Source organism: Chiloscyllium plagiosum, unplaced genomic scaffold (assembly GCF_037043375.1).
Source record: "Chiloscyllium plagiosum isolate Xiang-an unplaced genomic scaffold, Cpla_swu_hap1 HiC_scaffold_18, whole genome shotgun sequence".
Classification (NCBI taxonomy): Eukaryota; Metazoa; Chordata; class Chondrichthyes; order Orectolobiformes; family Hemiscylliidae; genus Chiloscyllium; species Chiloscyllium plagiosum.
The window spans coordinates 78,512,635-78,535,600 of record NW_028270156.1 but is presented as its reverse complement, the minus strand read 5'-3'; the positions used below and the strand labels follow the sequence as shown (position 1 = coordinate 78,535,600).

General features: G+C 47.3%; 1 protein-coding gene across 3 annotated transcripts in view; it reads right to left on the bottom strand.

The window, feature by feature from the left end:
• Window positions 1-419: 419 nt before the first annotated feature.
• Window positions 420-22,966, bottom strand: part of LOC122557989 (carnitine O-palmitoyltransferase 1, liver isoform) — a 57,199-nt gene continuing 34,652 nt past the window's right edge. For all 3 annotated transcript variants that reach the window (XM_087996815.1, XM_087996814.1, XM_087996817.1), the window contains exons 11-19: window positions 21,990-22,178; window positions 11,715-11,820; window positions 9,650-9,766; window positions 8,977-9,141; window positions 7,647-7,781; window positions 5,085-5,237; window positions 4,263-4,376; window positions 3,410-3,502; window positions 420-883 (exon numbers count right to left, since the gene is read on the bottom strand). In XM_087996815.1, the coding sequence (XP_087852941.1) occupies window positions 797-883; window positions 3,410-3,502; window positions 4,263-4,376; window positions 5,085-5,237; window positions 7,647-7,781; window positions 8,977-9,141; window positions 9,650-9,766; window positions 11,715-11,820; window positions 21,990-22,178 (1,159 nt within the window). In that variant the 3' untranslated portion in view covers window positions 420-796. The remainder of the gene's footprint in view (window positions 884-3,409; window positions 3,503-4,262; window positions 4,377-5,084; window positions 5,238-7,646; window positions 7,782-8,976; window positions 9,142-9,649; window positions 9,767-11,714; window positions 11,821-21,989; window positions 22,179-22,966) is intronic.

The window sequence follows — 22,966 nt, the reverse complement described above, 5'->3', positions numbered from 1 at the left end:
TGCTGCAGTCATTAATGTTGAGATGAAGAAATTAGGGCCCACTCCTTCATTGACCCTCATCAAGCTTAAAGCCTTCTCTCTGAAGCTCAGCTGTATGGCTAGGGGACATTTTTATCGAAGGACTTAGCTTTCCACACAGATCTATCCAGACTCCATTCTATATGGGAAATATTAACAGTTATTGAACTAGGGCAGGAGAGGGTGAGGGACAGAAATGAAGACCAGGAATTAATAGCTTCCTTAGAAGCAGGAGTCTGGGAAGTTTGTTCTGTCCAACCTGCTCATGAGTTTAACATCTCACATCCCACTGTCTGTCCGATAACTCCCTCTGCAGGCTGCCAGGGTGTGCTGCAGATTCCAGTTTTGAACTCACATGTTGATAGTTAACAGTGAAACTGAGCAACAATTCAGAGACAAGACAAGGTGAAGAAGCTCTCTTTAATTACGACAATGGGGGCGAGGTTGGGAAACAAGACTCATTGACCGCACCTCCCTTACCCTGTGCACTATCTATCTCGGGTGAGACTCCACACAATTGCACCCCACCCCCACCAGCTCGAAAAGAGGGCAGGGCTGTTTTCCCCTCACCTCCCACCCCCACAACCATCCTCAGTTCAGTCCAGCCTTCGTGGTCTTTGAAATTACAAAGACAGACAAAATAATCCACCCAGAATGGCCGCTCAGGGAAGAGTGGCAAAGGGGAAGAGTGATGCCAAGATGCCAGTCGTCAAATCGTTCTGTGCCACACTTCTGAAAGTTGCTCTGGGGTGAGCTGCAGCCACTGCTGTGGTTAATGTTACTGGCTGGGCCTGTTGTTCAAGTTGAACAGGGTCAGGATATCGAGCATAGATTGTTGGAAATGCTTACCAAAGCGATGAGAATCCTAAAGGCAAAGAAAAGCAGTCACAACATTGTCTCCCAGAGTGCTCAGGTCATCAAAACACCAGTTTGTATACCCCAAACCCTATCTGGGTTCACTGACTACATCCATTTCCCCCAGGTCTGAGTGCAAAGGAAGAAGAGAGCATGACATATAGTGGAGAAGAGAGAACGTGGGAGAGTTTCAGCACAGGAGAGAGAGAGAAAATGACAGGGAGGAAAGAGGAGGAGGGAGGGTGACAAATATTGGAGGAAAGAGAGGGAAGGTGTGTGATAGTGGAAGAGTGATAAAGGGTGATAGAGGAGGGAGGGAGGGTGACAGATATTGGTGGAGAACAAGAGGAAGTTGACAGTGGAGGAGAAAGTAGTAAGAGAGGGATGTAGGGTTAGGAAAGTGGAGGAGAAAGCGGAAGGGTGACAGACACTGGAGGAGAGAGAGGAAAAGGAGTGTGACAGAGGAGAGAAATATGGAGAGGGTGATAGACCGTGGAGGAGAGACATAGGGAGATAAGATGACAGTGTGGCAGAGAGGAATAGTGAAGAAGACATTTACTATGCTTTCTTTTATTGGTCAGAGGATTGGGTATAGGAGTTGGAATGTCATGTTGCGGCTGTACAGGACATTGGTTAGGCCACTTTTGGAATATTATGTGCAATTCTGGTCCTCTCCTATAGGCAGAGTGTTGTGAAACTTAAAAGGGTTCAGAAAAGATTTACAAGGATTTTGACAGGGTTGGAGGGTTTGAGTTATAGGGAGAGGCAGAATAGGCTGGGGCTGTTTTTCCTGGAACATCAGAGGTTGAGGGGTGACCTTATAGAGGTTTATAAAATCATGAGGAGCATGGATAGGATAAATAGACAAGGTCTTTTCCCTGAGGTGGGGAGACCAGAACTAGAGGGCATAGGTTTAGGGTGAGAGGGGAAAGATATAAAAGGGGTCTAAGGGGCAATGTTTTCACGCAGAAGGTGGTGCATGTATGGAATGAGCTGCCAGGGGAAGTGGAGGAGGCTGGTACAATTACAGCATTTAAAAGTCATGATTTGGAGCTGCTGGTGTTAGACTGGGGTGTACAAAGTTACAAATCACAACAGTGGGTTAGAGTCCAACAGGTTTAATTGGAAGCACTAGCTTTTGGAGCGCTGCTCCTTCATCAGGTGGTAGTGGAGTACACAATTGTAAGGCACAGAATTTATAGCAAAAGTTTACAGTGTGATGTAACTGAAATTATACATTGAAAAACACCTTGACTTGTTTGGTAATTCTCTCATCTGTTAGAATGACCGTGATAGTTTCACTTCTTTCATATGTAAATCACAAAACGTTTTTTAAAAGTTACATTCTCGGGTTAACTGTAACAATTGGTGTCAGCGCAGATAAGATGTTGAAGGTGTTAGCCCCCTGCGTTCCCTGTCTATGTCATAATGTTTAGACTGATTCTAACCTAAAAAGGTGAGTTAACAGTCTTACATGGATTCATGCAGTTTCTGAGCAAAGTACTATATAACTGCAAGTACAAATTCACCCCACAAACGTATATGTGTATGTGGGTATGTGAACACCTTCAACATCTTATCTGCGCTGACACCAATTGTTACAGTTAACCCGAGAATGTAACTTTTAAAAAACGTTTTGTGATTTACATATGAAAGAAGTGAAACTATCACGGTCATTCTAACAGATGAGAGAATTACCAAACAAGTCAAGGTGTTTTTCAATGTATAATTTCAGTTACATCACACTGTAAACTTTTGCTATAAATTCTGTGTCTTACAATTGTGTACTCCACTACCACCTGATGAAGGAACGGCGCTCCGAAAGCTAGTGCTTCCAATTATACCAGTTGGACTATAACCTGGTGTTATGTAATTTGTAATATTTAAAAGGTATCTGGATGGATATATGAACAGGAAGGTTTTAAAGGGATATGGGCCAAGTGCTGGCAAAAGGGACTGGATTAATTTCGGATATCTGATCGGCATGAACGAGTTGGACCGAAGGGCTTGTTTCCATGCTGTACACCTCTGTGACTCTATGAATGGTGACATGATGGAGGAGAGAGAAATGGAGACAGTGAAGGTGACAGTCTGTGTGTGTGTGAGAGAGAGAAAGAGAGAGAGAGAGCAGGGAAAGTGACAGTGGAGGAGAGAGAGAGATGACAGACAATGGTGGGGGGGTGAGAGGGAGAGAGGTTAAGAGACGGTGAGGAACAGGGGATTAATCAGTGAAACAGACAATGACGGTGAGGAAACAGCTTTCTCTCCACAAAGCCTATGAAGTACTGAGAAATGTGGAGAGACTGTCAGGGTGAGACGTTCAGTCATGAGGCTGTGGATCACCAGCCCTTTCCCTCCAAACCCTGAGCTCTCTGCCACTTTCCAATGGAATAAGATTAACCCAGCCACCCAAGTCCTGCCCACTCCACAGCAAGACAGTCCTGGGGACAGTGTGTGACACCACCTTCCCCTCCCACCAATCCCCGAACAACCCTCCCCAGCCGACCACACCTGGTTTGTCTGATGGTGGACTTACTGTCTCAGGACTGGAGAATTTACATGAGATGTGCATGTTAATGAGTGTCTCTCCGACCATAATGTACGAGACTCCGTAACCATCATCAGCCACCTGCCAAAACATAGACAGTGATCATGCACAGACAGCAATTATAAATGGGGAGAGTAGGCCAGAGGGAGAAGGCTCTTCAGTCCATTCTCCAAACACATGATCCCACTCCTCGTTCCCACCCCCCTCCAGGTCCCCTAACCCTCACACCCACACAGGTGCCCTCCTCCTCCACCCAAGATCTTCCCGTCCTCCGTGTGGGTGAGGGTGGCACAGTGACTCAGTGATTAGCACTGCTGCCTCACAGCGCCAGGAACCCAGGTTCAATTCCAGCCTTGGGTGACTGTCTGTGTGGAGTTTGTACACTCTCCCCATGTTTGCGTGGGTTTCCTCTGGGTGCTCCGGTTTCCTCCCACAGTCCAAAGATATGCAGGTCAGGTGAATTGGCCATGCTAAATTGCCCGTAATGACAGGCGCATTCGTCAGGAATAAATGTAGAAGAATGGGTCTGCGTATGTTACTCTTCGGAGGGTCGGTGTGGAATGGTTGGACCAAATAGCCTGTTTCCACACTGTTAGGAATCTAACCTAATCTATATTAGGTAATTGTAGGGAATCTAATCTCTAAACTGCAACAAATGGAGTTTTCGCCATTTACCTCACTCGGTGTCTGCCCCCTCACTCCCTTCCCCTAGAGGGTAGGACCACACCAGCCTTTCCTCTGCCTGGACTGCCAAGTCTGGCTCACCCAGGAGAGGGAGTGAACACCACCCCAGCAATACCTGCTTCCGCTCATACCCCACCTCCATCAGCACAGCACTCACCGGGCCAAAGCCCCCTCCGCTCGACACGTACTGGGGAAATCTGTTGACATCCACGAGTTCAAGCAGCTGGTGTGGGGTCTGGCTGGTGGACAGTTTCCAGGGCTCTGACAATACCTGAAGGAGACACACGGAATTAACAGAGAGACACACACGCACACACACAAAAATCAGAGAAGGGGCACAAGAACTCTCCCACCATTGCCTACTTGCCAATCAGGTGTCACTTGAGGGACCAATGAGCTCAGGCCAAGGGTCATCGGCCTCTGTGTTTATTCAGTCACCGGTCATGGGCATCAGTGGCAAAGGTAGCCCGATTTGCAGTAGGTCAGATCAGGAAAGGGCGATGGATTTCCTTTCCCAAGAACAGCAGTGAATGAGATGGGTTTTTCCCGTCATTGTGATAATCATTACAGCTGTTAAGTTTAATTAATAAAACTAAGAATTTAAGTTCCAACAAGCACAGGCCCAGGGTGTTGGACTGAGCTCTTGGTTATTAATCCTGCTTGGCTCATGTTCCCCGATCCTGATTTACAGATCAGCTCCCATGCCACTGATTCTGTTTCCTTGATCCAGACAGACTCTCTGCTGCAGGAGCGAGGGAGTGCTGCGGTGTCACAGCTACCAGCTTTTGGAATGAAATGTCCCAGCCTCAATGAAGCTAATTAACTGGTGCCATTTGGCCCGTTGTTTGCCAAATGGAAACTGCTTTGATTGTTTGAACAATTGCACAGTCCTGCAGCTCTCTCAGAAAGCAAAGTCCAAATGCAGCTCAGTACAAAACGAGGGAGCACGCAGCACAGTACACAGTCCAATAATACCCACCTCCTTCAAGAATGGAGACTCCACCCCCAAGTATTTGGACACCACGTAAAGACAGAAGAGGTGCCGATCAATGCCAGCTCCTGTCATGGCATGGCGGTACAGATCCTGATGTTTCTCCGCTGCCTGTTTGAACAGTTTCAACTTCTGTTCCCGCTAAGAGTTAGACAGAAAGAAACAGTGATTTCCACAGCAAGGCTTCACCATGACCCTATCCCATTGCGCTGTGCAGACAGACTTCAAAAAGAGGAGGATTGCAAAATCTCTGTATTGGAACACTGAAGAAAATCCAAACTGACATACTTTGACAATAGGATCTGGAAAAAAGTAGGGGCTCATTCACGATAGAGAAGGACAATATAGGTATAGGGATTAGTGAAGGGGCCATGATATATTGAATGAATTAGCATCAAAATAGAGGAGGTAATAGTGGTTTCAGCAGGAAGTTTGAAAGTGGATAAATCCCCATTCCCAGGCTGCTCTGGGAGACAAGAGACGAAGTTGCAGGGACTCTGGCAATCATTTTCAAATCCTCTCCTGCCACAGGAGAGGCATCGGAGGACTGCACAACAACTAATGTGGTACACTGTTCAATGAGGTGGGAGGCATAAATTGGCAAACTGCAGGCCAGTGAGTCTAATATCAGCAGGAGGGAAATAATTCGAGAAGGTAAAGTGTGGAGCTGGAAAAAGCACAGCAGGTCAAGCAGCATCAGAGGAATCAACATTTCAAGTCAGAAACTTAAATCAGGACCGGGGAGGGAGAAGGGGGCTGAGAAATAAATAGATGGAGGGGGTGGGACTGGGGGAAAGGTAGATGGGATGGTTATAGGGGGATGCAGGTAGGAGGTGAGTGTGATTGGTCAGTGGGAAGGGTGGAGCAGATAGATGGGAAGGAAGATGGACCGGTTAGGTCAGGTCAAGGGGGCGGGTGGAGAAGGAGGGCTGGATCTGGGATGAGGGGGGGGGCGGGATTTCAAAGCTAGTGAATTCTACAATTAAGGCCATATGGTTGTAAGCTCCTGAGGCATAAGATGAAGTGGTCTTCCTCCAGTTTAAGTGTGGCCTTATTTTGATGGTGGAGGAGGCCCATGATGGGCATGTCGTCAGGGGAGTGGGAGGGGGATTTGAAACAGCTGGCAACTGGGAAGTGAGGTTGATGGAGCATATGAACCATAGATGTTCCCTGACCTGGTCCTGAGTTCACGTTTGGTCTGTTCGATGAAGAGGAGACCACATTGGGAGCAAGGGATGTAATAAATCAGGTTAGAGGAAATGCAGGTGATTCTCTGCTGAACTTGGACTCTTTGGGGCCTTGGACGGAGGTAAGAGGGGAGGTGTGAGGGCAGGTGTTGCACCTCCTGTGGCCACAGGGAAAGGTGCTAGGTGTGGAGGAGAGGTTGATGGGGAGTGGAAACCTAATGAGGGAGTTGCGGAGGGAACAATCCCTATAGAAAGTGGATAGGGGTGGGGAAGGAAATATAATTTAAGTAGTGGGGCCTGCAGGTGGTGAAAATGGCAGAGGATGATGTGCTGGGTTTGGAGAATAGTCAGGTGGAATGTGAGGACCAGGGACTCTATCCTTGTTGTAGATGGGGGTGGTGGTTTCAGGGCAGAGGTGTGGGAAGTGGAAGAGACGCGCTTGAGGGCATTGTTGATCATGGAGGATGGGAAATTACAGCCCTTGAAATAGGAGGACAACTGGGATATTCTGGAGTGGAATCGCTCATCCTGGGAGCAGATAAACATAGAAATCATAGAATCCCTACAGTGTGGAAACAAGTCATTTGGCACAACAAGTCCACACCGACCCTCCGAAGAGTATCCCACCCAGACCCATTCCCTTAACCTACTTTACATTTCCCCCTCCCACTCCACCAAGGACATGCAGGTCCTTGGACTCCTCCATCGCCAGACCATAGCAACACGAAGAGTGCCTCATCTTCCGCCTAGGAACCCTCCAACCACAAGGGATGAACTCAGATTTCTCCAGTTTCCTCATTTCCCCTCCCCCCACCTTGTCTCAGTCAAATCCCTCAAACTCAGCACCGCCTTCCTAACCTGCAATCTTCTTCCTGACCTCTCCGCCCCCACCCCACTCCGGCCTATCACCCTCACCTTGACCTCCTTCCACCTATCGCATTTCCAACGCCCCTCCCCCAAGTCCCTCCTCCCTACCTTTTATCTTAGCCTGCTGGACACACTTTCCTCATTCCTGAAGAAGGGCTTATGCCCAAAACGCCGATTCTCCTGTTCCTTGGATGCTGCCTGACCTGCTGCGCTTTTCCAGCAACACATTTTCAGCCCTGACTAATGCACCTAAATTACACATCCTGGAATACTATGGGCAATTCAGATGGGCAATTCACCTAAACTGCACATCTTTGGACTGCGGGAGAAAACCAGAACACCCAGACGAAACCCAGTGCAGAGATGTTACCACTATACCATCAGCTACTATCAAATCAATGCCCCTGCCAACACTGACAACTCCCAGGGAGATGGTTTCTCCGGAAGCATGTGAAGGAAGCTCTCCTACTGGGGAATGGAGATGAACAAGCTTTACCGTCTGAGCTGGGTCCATCATGGCCAGTACAAACTTGGTGGCCTGAATGCTGCAGGAACGAACAGTCTCGGTGCGGCCCTCTCTGAACAGCCGGGTCATGGAGGCTTCGTACGTCAGACAGAAGGAGCCTTTGTCCTGGTGACATAACACACACATGGCTTTAGGAAGCTGCAAGGGCAGGCAGAGAGTGATTTTAAACCACCAAGCATCAAAGCTACTGACCAGCTGCACAATTACAGCCCCCTGGTAAGGGTGGGGAGGCAATTCAGCCATCATTGTCAATGCCCACCCTTCGACTGGACCAATCTACTCTCAACTTATTTTCTTGCATTTCTTTCAAATGTCTCCTCACATTCTAATTAAGTGGACTCACCTTTCCCTCTATTACAGAACATCATTGATTTATTCCCCCTCCACACACCTACCTCACTTGTGACAGAACCTTTCAGAGGTCCCTTGATGACTTTTGTTCTTTTTTAACCAATTTTACCCATATTCTTTCAGTGTTGAACCGCTGATTTCAATCTCGTTGACTCTAAATGCCTTCTCTGTATGGGTCTTATTACAATGGTCTGACCACATGCCCCAATGATGGCCTAACTCTATCCAATAAAAACTCAACCACACTCTCCTTTATAATTGAGGTATCTTTATACCCTCAGCTCAAAGCCCACAATGATACTGACATATTCACCAGCCTCTTTCTCTCCCTCTCCTTTTCTAAGTCTCTGTCACCCTGCATCTCTCAGTTCATCATTAATCAGTACAAACACATGGGTTAACAGGAGACCACTCTCTCCCTCAACCCTGCTCCAACATTCAATAAAACACTCCATGTCCCTGCATAGCCCCGATAACCTCTCACCTACATGGACATCAAAAATCAATTGACCTCTTCCTTAAAAAAAAACAGATTTAAAGATTCCATATCCATCACTTTTTGATTAAGGGAATTCCAAAGCCTCTCAACCCTGAGTGATAGCTCCTTATTGTCTGTTTTAAATGGTGCCTCATTTGTTTGGCTCAGTACTCTCAGTCCTAGAGTCTCTCATATGACCTCGTTGACCTGTTTAACCCCTTCAGCATCTTAATTAAGTTGCCTCTGACCCTTCTAAATCCAGAGGATACAGACCAAGTCTATGCAGCCTTTCCCAATGAGACAATCCTCCTATTTCAGGGATTAGGCTGGGAAATGTATTTCCATCCATCCTGAAATGAGGAGAATTGATGTTGTCGATGGTGTTGTGGATATGGTTCAGTCGTTTCTGTCACAGTGTCTTGGCAGTCATTTAGACAGAGGTTGAGGAGGATTGATGAAAACAGACTGTACCCGATAGTGTGCCAGCTGCAGTGCCATCTGTACAAAGGCGTCAGGACTGATTCGGCACCGTTTGATGAGACCCTTGCCAAAGTTGTCGAATGGGAAGGAGTGGAAGTCCACATCGTCAGCCAGTTGCTGCGCCACACTCAGAGATTGTGTGATCACTTCCTGACACTGTGGGACACAGAGAAAGCAGTCAGAAAGAAACTCATCAAAACTGGATGGTAGCTGCCCACAACAAAGAACACTACCATCCGGGACAGGCACACAGAACGCTGCAGCATCACATCATCTCTGTGCGTGGAGAAACAGAGTGAATGTTTCAACTCCACCCTCACCCTCACCCCCTACTCCCTCTGTCCCCTGTCTCACCCTCACCCTCTGGGATGTACATCAGAGCCCAGCTCACTCTGTCAATGGACTGAAAAGCCCTGTTTATCATCTCCATAGAGGAAGTGGAGATCAAGGTTGTTGTGGGCAATGGGAGCCGAAAGTGGGTGGCCGGTCTGACTGCACCCAGTAAGGCTATGAAACGACTCAATCAGGCCGGCTGGTCATAGTGACTGCCAACCCCCACTCAGGGACACCATAGGTCGGACCAGACCTAGGGCTGGGAGCAGGAGGTCAGTGCTGCAGGTTAACTGATTCGATCTTCAAGGTCAGCCACAAACAGGGAACTCACCGGCTCACTGATCTCCCACTGAAGGCGCTGGGGCAGTGGAATCTGGCTGTTAGCTTCCCCCTTGCAATTTCCCTCCTCCGTGTATCCCAGCTGGAATTGGTCAGTGGCCAGGATCGACTGCAGAAGACACAAAGACATTAACAGCAAAGTGGAATTCACAAACTCCAACTCCCAGCGGGGTAGCGCTGTGTGCTATCAGCTGTAACACAGAAGGTCCCCACCATTACACACCATCAGGACTGATCTCCACTGGTTCTTTAACAGAACCCAAGGCAATAATATTCAGGTCTTACCAAGAAAACCCTCTCCTGTCAATACACATTTTAAAAAATATACAAACAGACACTAATTCCATTACGGGAAGGATTAAGTATGACAGAGTACAGCTCTTAGGTAGTTGACAGACCAGAAAGGGTGACATGAGGTGACTCTCACACAAAGTATGGGTTAGGGTCTAGAATGTACTGTCTGAGAGTGTGGGGGGAAGGCAGGTTCACTCGAGGGGTTAGGGTCTGGAATGTACTGTCTGAGAGTGTGGGGAGAGGCAGGTTCACTCGAGGGGTTAGGGTCTGGAATGCATTGAGTGCGGGGGTGGTAGTGTCTTTTGAGACTTTCAAGAGAGAAAGAGGGATTTGATGACTATCTGAAAAGGGGAGAGTTACAGGGAGAAACTGTGTAAATGACTTGAGGTCACTTGCTCCTGAGGGGTGGGTGGAAGTAAGTGACACAGACATGGGAATCTGGGTGCTCACTTTTCTGTGTTGCATCCAGTCTCTGAGCCGGGGATTCCACTGATCTCCTACGTCCTCTGAGTGCTCCAGTCCCGGTCCTTACCATTGAATCATAGAGGCATATACAGCACAGGAATAGACCATTTGGTCTGACCAGATGTCCTAAATTAATCTCGTCCCATTTGCCAGCACTTGGTCCATATTGCTCCAAACCCTTCCTATTCATATACCCATCCAGATGCCTTTTAAGTGCTGTCATTGTACCAGCCTCCACCACTTCCTCTGGTAGCTCATTCCATACACATACCACCCTCTGAGTAAAAACGTTGCCCTGTAGGTCTCTTTTAAATCTTTCCGCTCTCACGCTAAACCTAGGCCCTCTAGTTCTGGATTCCCCCACCCCAGGGAAAATATCTCATCTATTTATCATATCCATGTCCCTCATAATTTTATAAACCTCTATAAAGGTCACCCCTCAGCCTCTGATGCTCCCAGCCTGTTCAGCCTCTCCTTATAGCTCAAATACTCCAACCCTGGCAACATCCTTGTAAATCTTTTCTGAACCCTTTCAAGTTTCACAACACTCTACCTATAGGAGGGAGACCAGAATCGCACATAATATTGCAAAAGTGGCCAAACCAATATCCTGTATGCCTGCAACATGACCTCACAACTGCTATACTCAATGTTCTGACCAATAAAGGAAAGAATACCAAACGCCTTCTTCACTATCCTATCGACCGGAGACTCCACTTACAAGGAGCTATGAACCTGCACACCAAGGTCTCTTTGTTCAGCAACACTCCCTAGGACCTTACCATTAAGTGCATAAGTCCTGCTAAGATTTGCCTTTGCAAAATGTAGCACCTCACATTTATCTAAATTGAACTCCATCTGCCACTCCTCAGCCCATTGGGCCCATCACGATTCTGTTGTACTCTGAGGTAACCTTCTTCGCTGTTCACTACACCTCCAATTTTTGTGTCATCTGCAAACTTATTAACTAACCCTCCTATGTTCAGATCCAAATCATTTATATAAACGATGAAAAGCAGTGGGCAGATCTTTGTGGCAGACCACTGGTCAACGTCCTGTTCTTGGTGCCAGTCCAGCCCAGCTCACTATGTCAATGTTGAAAGGTGTCGGTGCCAATCAGTCCCTCACTGACAGAGTCTTACAGTGTGACAGTCTCGCTCTCTCACTTTCCTTTTTTTCAGAGGGGGTTTCCCTGCTGCAGTTTCCTCCTGGTTACAGTTCCCAGTCGTGGTGCGTGCTCTGCCATTTGACAGAGATGACCCCAGTGGTTGCTAATGGGAAAGTGAGGGGTCTCTTACCTCCCAGAGGTGCCCGATGATCGGAGCGTCTGCCCACGAGTGTTCAGCATTCAGACCAATCTTCCCATTTTTAAAAATAATAAAACTTATAGATTTATCAAACCACCTGCAAAGAGAGAGACACACGTTTTTAGAAGCTGTGACCAAGCTGGTCTTCCCATCCCAGTCACTCTGCCACATTACACCGGCACCACTCCCCACCTCTTCCTCCGCTACATTGATGACTGCATTGGTGCCACCTCGTGCTCCCGCGAGGAGGTTGAGCAATTCATCAACTTCACCAACACATTCCACCCTGACCTTAAATTTACCTGGACCATCTCTGACACCTCCCTCCCCTTCCTGGACCTCTCCATCCCCATTAGTGACGACCGATTTGACACTGACATTTTTTACAAACCCACCGACTCCCACAGCTACCTGGATTACACCTCTTCCCATCCTATCTCTTGCAAAAATGCCATCCTGTATTCCCAATTCCTCCGCCTCCACCGTATCTGCTCCCAGGAGGACCAGTTCCACCATAGAACACACCATATGGCCTCCTTCTTTAGAGACCGCAATTTCCCTTCACACGTGGTTAAAGATGCCCTCCAACGCATCTCGTCCACATCCCGCACCTCCGCCCTCAGACCCCACCCCTCCAACCGTAACAAGGACAGAACGCCCCTGGTGCTCACCTTCCACGCTACAAACCTTCGCATAAACCAAATCATCCGCCGACATTTCCGCCACCTCCAAACAGACCCCACCACCAGGGATATATTTCCCTCCCCACCCCTTGCCGCCTTCCGCAAAGACCGTTCCCTTCATGACTACCTGGTCAGGTCCACTCCCCCCTACGACTCACCCTCCCATCCTGGCACTTTCCCCTGCCACCGCAGGAACTGTAAAACCTGTGCCCACACCTCCTCCCTCACCTCTATCCAAGGCCCTAAAGGAGCCTTCCACATCCATCAAAGTTTTACCTGCACATCCACTAATATCATTTATTGTATCCGTTGCTCCCGATGCGGTCTCCTCTACATTGGGGAGACTGGGCACCTCCTAGCAGAGCGCTTTAGGGAACATCTCCGAGACACCCGCACCAATCAACCACACCGCCCCATGGCCCAACATTTCAACTCCCCCCTCCCACTCTGCCGAGGACATGGAGGTCCTGGGCCTCCTTCACCGCCGCTCCCTCACCACCAGACGCCTGGAGGAAGAACGCCTCATCTTCCGCCTCGGAACACTTCGACCCCAGGGCATCAATGTGGGCTTCAACAGCTTCATTTCCCTTCCCCCACCTCATCCTAGTTTCAAACTTCCAGCTCAGCACTGTCCCCATGACTTGTCCGGACTTGTCCGACCTGCCCAGCTCCTTTTCCACCTATCCGCTCCACCCTCTCCTCCCTGACCTATCACCTTCATCCCCTCCCCCACTCACCCATTGTACTCTATGCTACTTTCTCCCCACCCCCACCCTCCTCTAGCTTATCTCTCCACGCTTCAGCCTCTCTGTCTTTATTCCTGATGAAGGGCTTTTGCCCGAAACGTCGATTTCGCTGATCGTTGGATGCTGCCTGAACTGCTGTGCTCTTCCAGCACCACTGATCCAGAATCTGGTTTCCAGCATCTGCAGTTATTGTTTTTACCTCACATTCCACCCTCACTATTGTCCCCAAACCCCAGGCTCAACCTGCTCAATTCCTCCTCACTAGTTGGGCCTTTACTCTCCGGAGCTGACCCAGTGATATCCTGTTACAGTCCTATTTTAATGTAAAATCATCCTTCCTTTAGTACGGGAATCACAGCAGTGCTGAGTGTTCAAAGGCCTGGCTTGTACTTTTGCAGTAACATTCCTACACTCTGCCTAGTTTTGTAGTAAACACCAGCGTGATTCTTTCCCATTCATTGCACTGCAAACTAACTCGATGCTTCATGTCCAGCCAAACGCTGGAGATCACAGCAGATCAGACAGCATCCCTTGAGAGGGAGCAAGCTAATGTTTCGAGTCTAGCTAAGCGGGGTGGAGGGGACAGTATTTATGCAACACTTTGGAGAGGGGGTTGGGGTTGCGGGGAGGTAGTGGGTATAGTGTGCTGATGGAGAAAAGATATTGATAGTTCAGCTTAAGTGTTCGAAATGTGAGAATGGCAGAAATGATCTGGATGTGTCTCACAGACAGTCCCACTGGGGTGGGGAAAGGGGAGCACATGATAACAAGCTAAAAGAAAGGAAAGAAATGGTTCACAATTTGAGGGTGTTGAACTGAATGTTAAGTCCAGAAAACTGTAAACTGCCTAGTCTGCAGATGAGATGTTGCTCCTCCAATTCACGCTGTGATTCACTGGAACACTGCAACATGCCAAAGACAGGCACATGGGCACGCGAGCACGACTCTGTGTTAAAATGACCGGCGATGGGATGGTCGAGATCCTGCTTATGCCCCGACCGGAGGTGTTCCGCAAAGCCGTCACCAAGTCTGCATTTGGTTTCTCACTGGAACACTGCAGCATGCCAAAGCCAGACACCTTAAAATTGTGAACCATTTCTTCCCTTTGGTGTAGCTTGCTATTATACCTCCCCTCCCGCAAAACCCAGTTACTGTCCTTTCAAATCTGGCAGGAGACATTGTTCTGCCATTCCACATACTGATCACTTAATCTGAACTATCAAACTCTTTTCTTCACCAGCACCCGACACCCACTACCCCCCACAGCCGCATCCCCACCCCCCAAAATATTGCATAAATGCTATCCCTCCACACTTCACTGCAGCTCTGATGAAGAGTCATCTACACTCAAAATGTTAGCTTGCTCTCTCTCCACGGATGCTGTCTGTTCTGCTGTGATTTCCAGACTTGCCGTTTTCAGTACAGTTTCCAGTGTCTGCTGTAATTTGTTCTTACTTAAATTTTTTATGTTCTGTTGAACAATGTCCAATAGTTGGATTCTTCCCATCATCTCCCTCATTGAAGACTGCAGACAGGAGACGAGAAGAGGAAATTTCCCACTGTTCACTGCTCAGGACTAGGAGGCAGGAGGCAGACTGGGACACAGGAACACCGGTCCGGCCATACTTGCCGTGGAGATGAAGAACGAACTGTCAATCTTCACTGCCAGAACAGGCAGGTGGATTCTGATTGCAGGGAACACAGCAGAGTTGGACTGTCTGCATGAACCCTTTCTCTTCTGGAAAGGGTATATGTCTGTCCAAATTTCTTACGTCTACATAAAACAAAGGTGCTGTGTGTTTGTGTATGGAGCTTCGAGCACAGGCAAATGCACTGCATTAAGAGCTGATCATCTTAACTTAGATTCCAGGCTAAGTCTCAGCACAGTCTGCATCATTCAGTAAGTGATTTCTAAATCACCCAATTATTTCTAATGGTGGATAGACTGTTGTGAGGATTACAAATGCAATACTGTTGCTCAGTGAGACACAGTGCCACAATCTGTTGAGCAGACTCAATGGGCTGTAGGACCTTTTTCTGAGCTGTACATCTCCATGAGTGAGCCCTTATGCAGCATGAGCTAGAGCAGGCTGATAACAGGGTTATGAATGTACATTGAGTTTTCCACCAAAGGGTGCAATGTATATGTTTCAATCTCCAACAGAATCCTTTATCTCTCCAGGGTCCAGCAATGATGCTGTAGGCCTGAAAGATCCCTTGAAGAATCTGGTCCTATTTATACTGTGGAATATCTAACAAATGTAATCCTGAGGTAAGCCACAATATCCAGACATATAAACCCCATTAAAGCCTCACATTAGTCATGCTTACCAAACAGGATGATATCTACTGAAGACACACAGGGGAGATGCCGGAGGACTGGAGGTTGGCTAATGTGGTGCCACTATTTAAGAAAGGTGGTAAGGACAAACTAGGGAACTATAGACCGGTGAGCCTGACGTCAGTGGTGGGCAAGTTGTTGGAGGAAATCCTGAGGGACAGGATGTACATGTATTTGGAAAGGCAAGGACTGATTAGGGATAGTCAACATGGCTTTGTGCATGGGAAATCATGTCTCACGAACGTGACTAGTCTTTTGAAGAAGTAACAAAGAGGATGAGGGGCAGAGCAGTAGACGTAATCTATATGGACTTCAGTAAGGCATTCAACAAGGTTCCTAACTAGCCATTTGGATACAGAACTGGCTTGAAGGTGGAAGACAGAGGGTAGTGGTGGAGGGTTGTTTTTCAGACTGGAGGCCTGTGACCAGTGGAGTGCCACAAGGATCGGTGCTGGCTCCACTACTTTTCGTTATTTATATAAATGATCTGGACATGAGCACAAGAGGTATAGTTAATAAGTTTGCCGATGACATCAAAATGGAGGTGTAGCAGACAGCGAAGTAGGTTACCTCAGAATACAATGGGATCTTGATCAGATGGGCCAATGGGCTGAGGAGTGGCAGATGGAGTTCAATTTAGATAAATGTGAGGTGCTACATTTTGCAAAGGCAAATCTTAGCAGGACTTATACACGTAATGGTAAGGTCCTCAGGAGTGTTGCTGAACAAAAAGACCTTGAAGTGCAGGTTCATAGCACCTTTAAACTGGAGTTGCAGGCAGGTAGGATAGTGAAGAAGGCGTTTGGTATGCTTTCCTTTATTGGTCAGAGTATTGAGTACAGGAGTTGCGAGGTCATGTTGCGGCTGTACAGGACATTAGTTCGGCCACTGTTGGAACATTGCGTGTAATTCTGGTTTCCTTCCTATCAGAAAGATGTTGTGAAACTTGAAAGGGTTCAGAAAAGGCTTACAAGGATGTTGCCAGGGTTGGAGGATTTGAGCTACAGGGAGAGGTTGAACAGGCTGGGGCTGTTTTCCCTGGAGCGTCGGAGGCTGAGGGGTGACCTTATAGAGATTTACAAATCATGAGGGGCATGGATAGGATAAATAGACAATGTATTTTCCCTGGGGTTGGGGGGTCCCGAACTAGAGGGCATAGGTTTAGGGTGAGACGGGAAGATATAAAAGAGACCTAAGGGTAATGTTTTCACGCAGAGGGTGGTACGTGTATGGAATGAGCTGCCAGAGGAAGTGTTGGAGGCTGGTACAATTACAACATTTAAGAGGCATCTGGATGGGTATATGAATAGGAAGGGTTTGGAGGGATATGGGCCGGGTGCTGGCAGGTGGGACTAGATTGGATTGGGATATCTGGTCGTCATGGACCGAAGGGTCTGTTTCCATGCTGTACATCTCTCTGACTCTAATGACACACTGTGCTCAATGGTTGTTCCACAGTTTCTAACAACAGGATCTGCCACTGCACATTGTGAACAGTCACCCTCAAGAGCAAGTTGATGGTTGGAATTTTGTCAAATTGGTAACCAGCCAGGAGGGTGTCTACAACAGGATTCATGTTTGTGCTTCACTGAGCTCACCTAAGTACAGGGTGCCCCACAACAGGTAAAGATGATGTCCTCCTTACAGCCCACTCTGTAACTAGCTCTGTTCAATGGCTGAACCCAATTGCAACCAATTCAAAATGGGATTTCCTCATACTCTGTGCGAGACTCTTTTACACTCACTAAAACTACACAAGACCTTGAGAGTGACCGGCTGTTCACGTGCTCCTTCAACATTGCCAATTCCTTTACTAACAAAGCTTCAGATAAGCCATTACAGGGCTCTCAGCAATGTGGGTTCTGCTGAGGTTTGGGGCAGAGTTGTGAGAGAAACCGAGTGAGGTGAGATTCTCATGAGACACCAGCAAGATGCCAATGAAGGGGGAATTAAAGCTTGTTAAACACCTTGTTAACACCACAACTCACCTTATTAATAGTCAGCTTCCTCTCTCACCACACAAGCTCGAGCTTAGGAAATGGAAGTCAGAGCAGACCTGGCTTCCTGCTTGCTCAGTACCACTCCTGTTGCACATTGGACACTAACTGGGCACACTGCAAGGGCACTAATGCACACCACCTCCAAGGACGTTTGAATCTGTCATACACCAGCCTCTATGAACCTTCATGGTGCATCTCCCAAACACTTACAGGATGCTCCTGCCCTTCAATTTTACATCTTGGGCTGCCCTGGTGGCTCTCACTGTAATGCTGCAGCAAGGACACTGTGCGCTCAGGGACATACTCCTAGCTGCACCCGGTTATGTGCCCAGGCTCCTCACTTCCTGTCAAAGGGCTCACTCACTCTGAGCCTATCTGGAGACTCACAGCATCACTGCCTCGTGCTGCCATTTTGCACATTGTCCCTTCAGCCAGACATACTAGCCTCACATTTTTACTATCTTTCTGCGCTGTTTACCAGACACACAGCTAGAAAGTTTGACATAGTTGTCAGGTAATGCAAGAGGGATCCCTGCGCAGTAAGGTAAAGGCAGCTTTTAATACCGGATCTGAACCTGCTTAAGATGGTCAGGATCAGGTTTCTCTCCTCATAACGGGTGAGGAACCGAACATAGGGCTGCCGACCATCCTTGGCTCTTTCTGCCCTATTTTGGGCTGTTACTCTCCTACAATGAAAGAGATGTGGGTACTAAGGGAGATGGAAGTGGGTGGCACAACTACTCTTGGTGCTGCAGGTGGGGAGGTGTCCCAAGTGAATGAGTAGGCAGCAAAGAGGGTTATTTCAGGGGGTAGTGGTGTCACAAGCTGGGGTACACAAGGATGAGTTGGAGAGACATTGCAGGCAATAGTGAGAATGGTAGACTGTGAGCCATGATTGGGGGTGTACATTACCAGATTAGAGTGTGATACATCAGACAGGAGATGGTGGCATTTATACTGTTGGGGTGGAGAAAGTCATTGACCTTTCTCCTACAGTGTTGGGCATCCCTCCAGATGGCTGTGACGGGTAAACTGACTAGGCCTCATGGTTAAAAACCCTCCAAAAAACTTGACATAACTGGTACTTAGCCAAAATAAAACCACATCTGATTCAGTCCACTGACGTTGGCATAACGTCACTGTATTGTGCCACCTATATCTGAAACTATCCTCATGGAACTCACAAACATAGCAACTCATACAACTGAGTTCAGTTCAGTGCCACATGTCCGCCCAAATAGATGGCAGTCATGGAAATATCCTCTTGACTCAGCTCTCACTAATATTTTCAATGGAAAGACCACTAACAGCCCATTCCTTCCGTACGTCTGATATGAGACTTCTGTGTTATTTGAATCTGAAGGATTTCAATGCTTGAAGGAATTTCTTTCCACAATTGATAATGAAGTCCAAACGAACTCCTGCCTCAACGTGTTAGCTGAGAAGTTACATAATGGATTCTCTCCACAATATATAGCAAGTCTACATTCACCAGTCAATGTGCACATTGGGATTCTCCCAGTCTTACCCACTACACGGTCAATCTGATTGGTGATTATGGTCCTAGCTGTCTGCTCATTGTGGATGCTTGACACTGAGATGGGACATTTCCAAACGATCCTGCATTGTACCACATATTCTGATCTAATCATCACTCAATGTGAATTGTGCAAACTCAGGCATGGGTCTTTGCTCAACATTTCTAACCCTGACTAGATCTCTCTAAAAAAAAAGGGGAAAGTGTCTCAAAAATGTGACCAACAGCTGAAGTTACCTGTCTCACATTGCTGCTGCTATTATTTACTGCAATAAATCCATAAGTGGTTTTCTGCAACTAACAAGATGTTGCTGTTAAGCCAATTGGACAATTTCTCTTCTACACAAATGAGTAATGTGGTATGCGAGTTTCAGTGCTGGTGTGATGGTAGGTTTGTAGGCCACACTCCCTAGTGACTGGCAGAACCTGTTCATTTGCAGTGGACAGCACATCAATTGTGCTCAACCAGACCATGCTTGCAAATCTCAGAAAAGTCTACCCATCATTTGATGCAATGTGTAATTGGAAATCATTTACAGAATAATCTAGACTGTACTGAGACTTAGCATGAAGTCCATGTTAAGATGATCAGCCAAGATCACAGTGCCAGTGCCTGTGCTTGAAGCTCCATACACAAACACACAGTCCCTGGTTTTATGCAGACACAAGGAAATTGTGCAAGATGTTGTGCCCTTTCCAAAAGGAAAGGCTCATGGAGACAGCCCAACAACACTGCCACATCCCCTTGGCAACACACTGATCAATCAGAATCCACCTGTCTGCTCAGGCAATGAAGATCAACAGTTAACTCTTCTTGCTTCATCTTCATGTTCATGATGGCCTGACCAATCAGCACCCTGTTCCTATGCAGTACAGTGGTGTTCCTGAGATCCAGTCTGTCTTCTGCCTCCTGGTCATTGAACAAGAGGAAGTTTCAGCTTTTTGTCTGCTTTCTGGAATGTTGATTGTCTGTTGCACCAAGCAATTATTCTCTCTCATTATACTCCATCCCCCAACTTTTTGCCCACTCACTGAAAGTATCATTCTGCCCCTGTAGCCATAGATTCATATAGCACAGAAATGACCCTTTGGTGCATTGAGTATGCACTGACATAACTACCATTAAAGGCGTGGCAATCCTAATTTCCTGCACTTGCCCCATATTCTTGAATGTTATGATATTTGAAATACTCATTCAAATATCTTTTAAAAGGTTGTTCGGTTTCTGGCCTCTACTACCTTCCCAGGCTGTGTATTCCAGATTCCCACCAGCTGCTGCGTAAAAAGAATTATTTTTCCAAATTCCCTCTGTATCTCTTGCCCCTTAGCCTAAAACTATTACATCTTGTGACTGATTCCTCAAGTGAGGGGAACAGCTGACCTCAATCACCCTGTCCTTGCCCCTCATAATCTTACACACCTCAATCATGTCCTCCAGTCTTCCCTGCTCGAAAGAAAACACTCCAAGTCTGTCTAGTCTCTCCTTATAACTCAATCTCTCCATCTTTGACAACATCCTGGTGAACCTCCTCTGTACCCCTGCAGTGCTATCACATCCTTCCTGTAGTGAGGTGACCAGAACAGTACTCCAGTTGTGACCTGACTAATGCTCAGTACAACTCCAACATTACCTCCTTGCTGTCCTGACTGGTGAAAGCAAATGTCCCACATGCCTTCTAAACTATCCTATTTCAGGGATCTTTGAATAATTACTCCAAGATCCCTTTGTTCCTCTAAGTTACCCAGTGTCCTGCCGTTCATTAAATACTCCTTCATTTTGTTTCTGCTTCTATCACCTTGCACTTATCAGGGTTAAATACCATCTGCCACTAGTCTACCCATCTCACCAACCGCCATCTACATCGTCCTGTAACCATCTTCTTCGCTATTGATCACTCTCCCAATCTTCATGTTGTTTACAAATTTGCTTAATATTGCCCCCTCCCCGTTTTCATTGATATAACTTATGTATATAACAAACAATAAGGGTCTCAGTACTGATCGTTGTGGTCACTACTGGACATAGGCCTCCGGTCACCCAACCAACCTTTTACCCTTTGTGTCCCATTACTGCGCCAGTTTCTAATCCATCTCACCAAGTTTCCCTCAATTCCATATGCTTTAACCTTCTAGTCACTCTCTCTCCTCTTTCTACCTAATTTTATTCAAATATGTGGACCATTACACTCAGTCTCTTCTTACAAGTCATGAATATAAAAGGACAATATAAACTGGTCACAGCACGTCAGCCATTAATCTGTGTTTTGTCCATTAACCATTTGTGGGCGGCACGGTGGTACAGTGGTTAGCACTGCTGCTTCACAGTGCCGGAGACCCGGGTTCAATTCCCGCCTCAGGCGACTAACTGTGTGGAGTTTGCACGTTCTCCCCGTGTCTGCGTGGGTTTCCTCCGGGTGCTCCGGTTTCCTCCCACAGTCCAAAGATGTGCAGGTCAGGTGAATTGGCCATGCTAAATTGCCCGTAGTGTTAGGGAAGGGGTAATGTATGGGTGGGTTTCGCTTCGGCAGGTCGGTGTGGACTTGTTGGGCCGAAGGGCCTGTTTCCACACTGTAATGTAATGTAATCTAATCTAATCTAAAACGACACCATGATAAAGTATTATTTCCAACTCAACAAGCTTCTCTTAGGTAACACGCTCGGTGAATCCTTTTGAAAATCCAGATACAGAACATTTCCTGATTCTCCTTTACCCCAAGAGATACAAATTTTAAACCCTGGGGATTGTCGTGATTTCCCGTTCAGAAAGTCACACTGCCACCAGCCAATCACATTCTAATCGCCCTGCCCCCACAGATGGCCCTGTCATCCTCCCAGTGATACCCACCTTCCCACTCTCCTCCCTCATACATTGCTCTTGAATCCTTGGCCCGGCGCCCTTGGCCCGGGGCCTAGATCCTCAGCCTGCCCAATCACCTCCAGCTCCATTCCAGTTACTGACCTGTCGTAGCACTTGCCGTGAAGCAGAGACTTGGCGTAATCATCGAGGGACTTCACAGGATTCTCCTTCCTGAATCCCTGCTCGGTGTCATCCAGTGTTACAAAGAAAGCAGCTTTCTCGATGGTGTCCAACGACACTCTGTTCTTGCCCTGGCTGAAGAACGACCTCCGTGCTTTAGCCCAGGGGACCCTAGATCAGAAGAACATCATAACAGAATAAATAGATGCAGGAGTAGATGTCAGATGTAAGTTCTTTACTCAGAGAGTAGTAGGGGCGTGGAATGCATTGCCTGCATTGTAATAGACTCACCAACTTTAAAGGCATTTAAATGGTCATTGGATAAACATATGGATGAAAATGGAATAGATGGGCTTCAGATTGGTGCCATAGGTCAGCGCACCATCGAGGGCCGAAGAGCCTGTACTGCGCTGGAATGTTCTATGTTCTATCTGGCCCGTTGAGCCCACACTCTGCCATTTTGTAAGATCATAGCTGATCTTTTTGTGGACTCAGCTCCACTTACCTGCCCGCTCACCATAAACCTTAATTCCTTGACTGTTGAAAAAAAAAACAAAATCGACCTATCTTTGCCTTAAAAACATTCAATGAGGTAGCCTGGGCAGGGAACATGAAGAGAGAAACAGTTATCAGGTGAAACACATGAAGCCCAGAGAGTAGCAGCGAGGGTGCACTCTTCACAGCCAGAGTCAGCTTTACTGGCACTCTTGTCACACAAGCATTTGTTGCAAATATCGAACTGCCTCCTCGGGGCACTATTACATGAAGCTGTGGGTAGATATGATGCTGTGGCACTGGATACTAACTCGGAAGCCACAGGTTCGAATCCCAATAACTGTTTAAATTCTGGGGGAGCTGCAAGGTCTCAGCCCCTGCTGGTCTCGGGAATGAAAAGGGCATGAATTCGCATTCAAAGTCTGTGGGATTGCTGGAGATCCTGGGTAATCCCGGACTCTCTC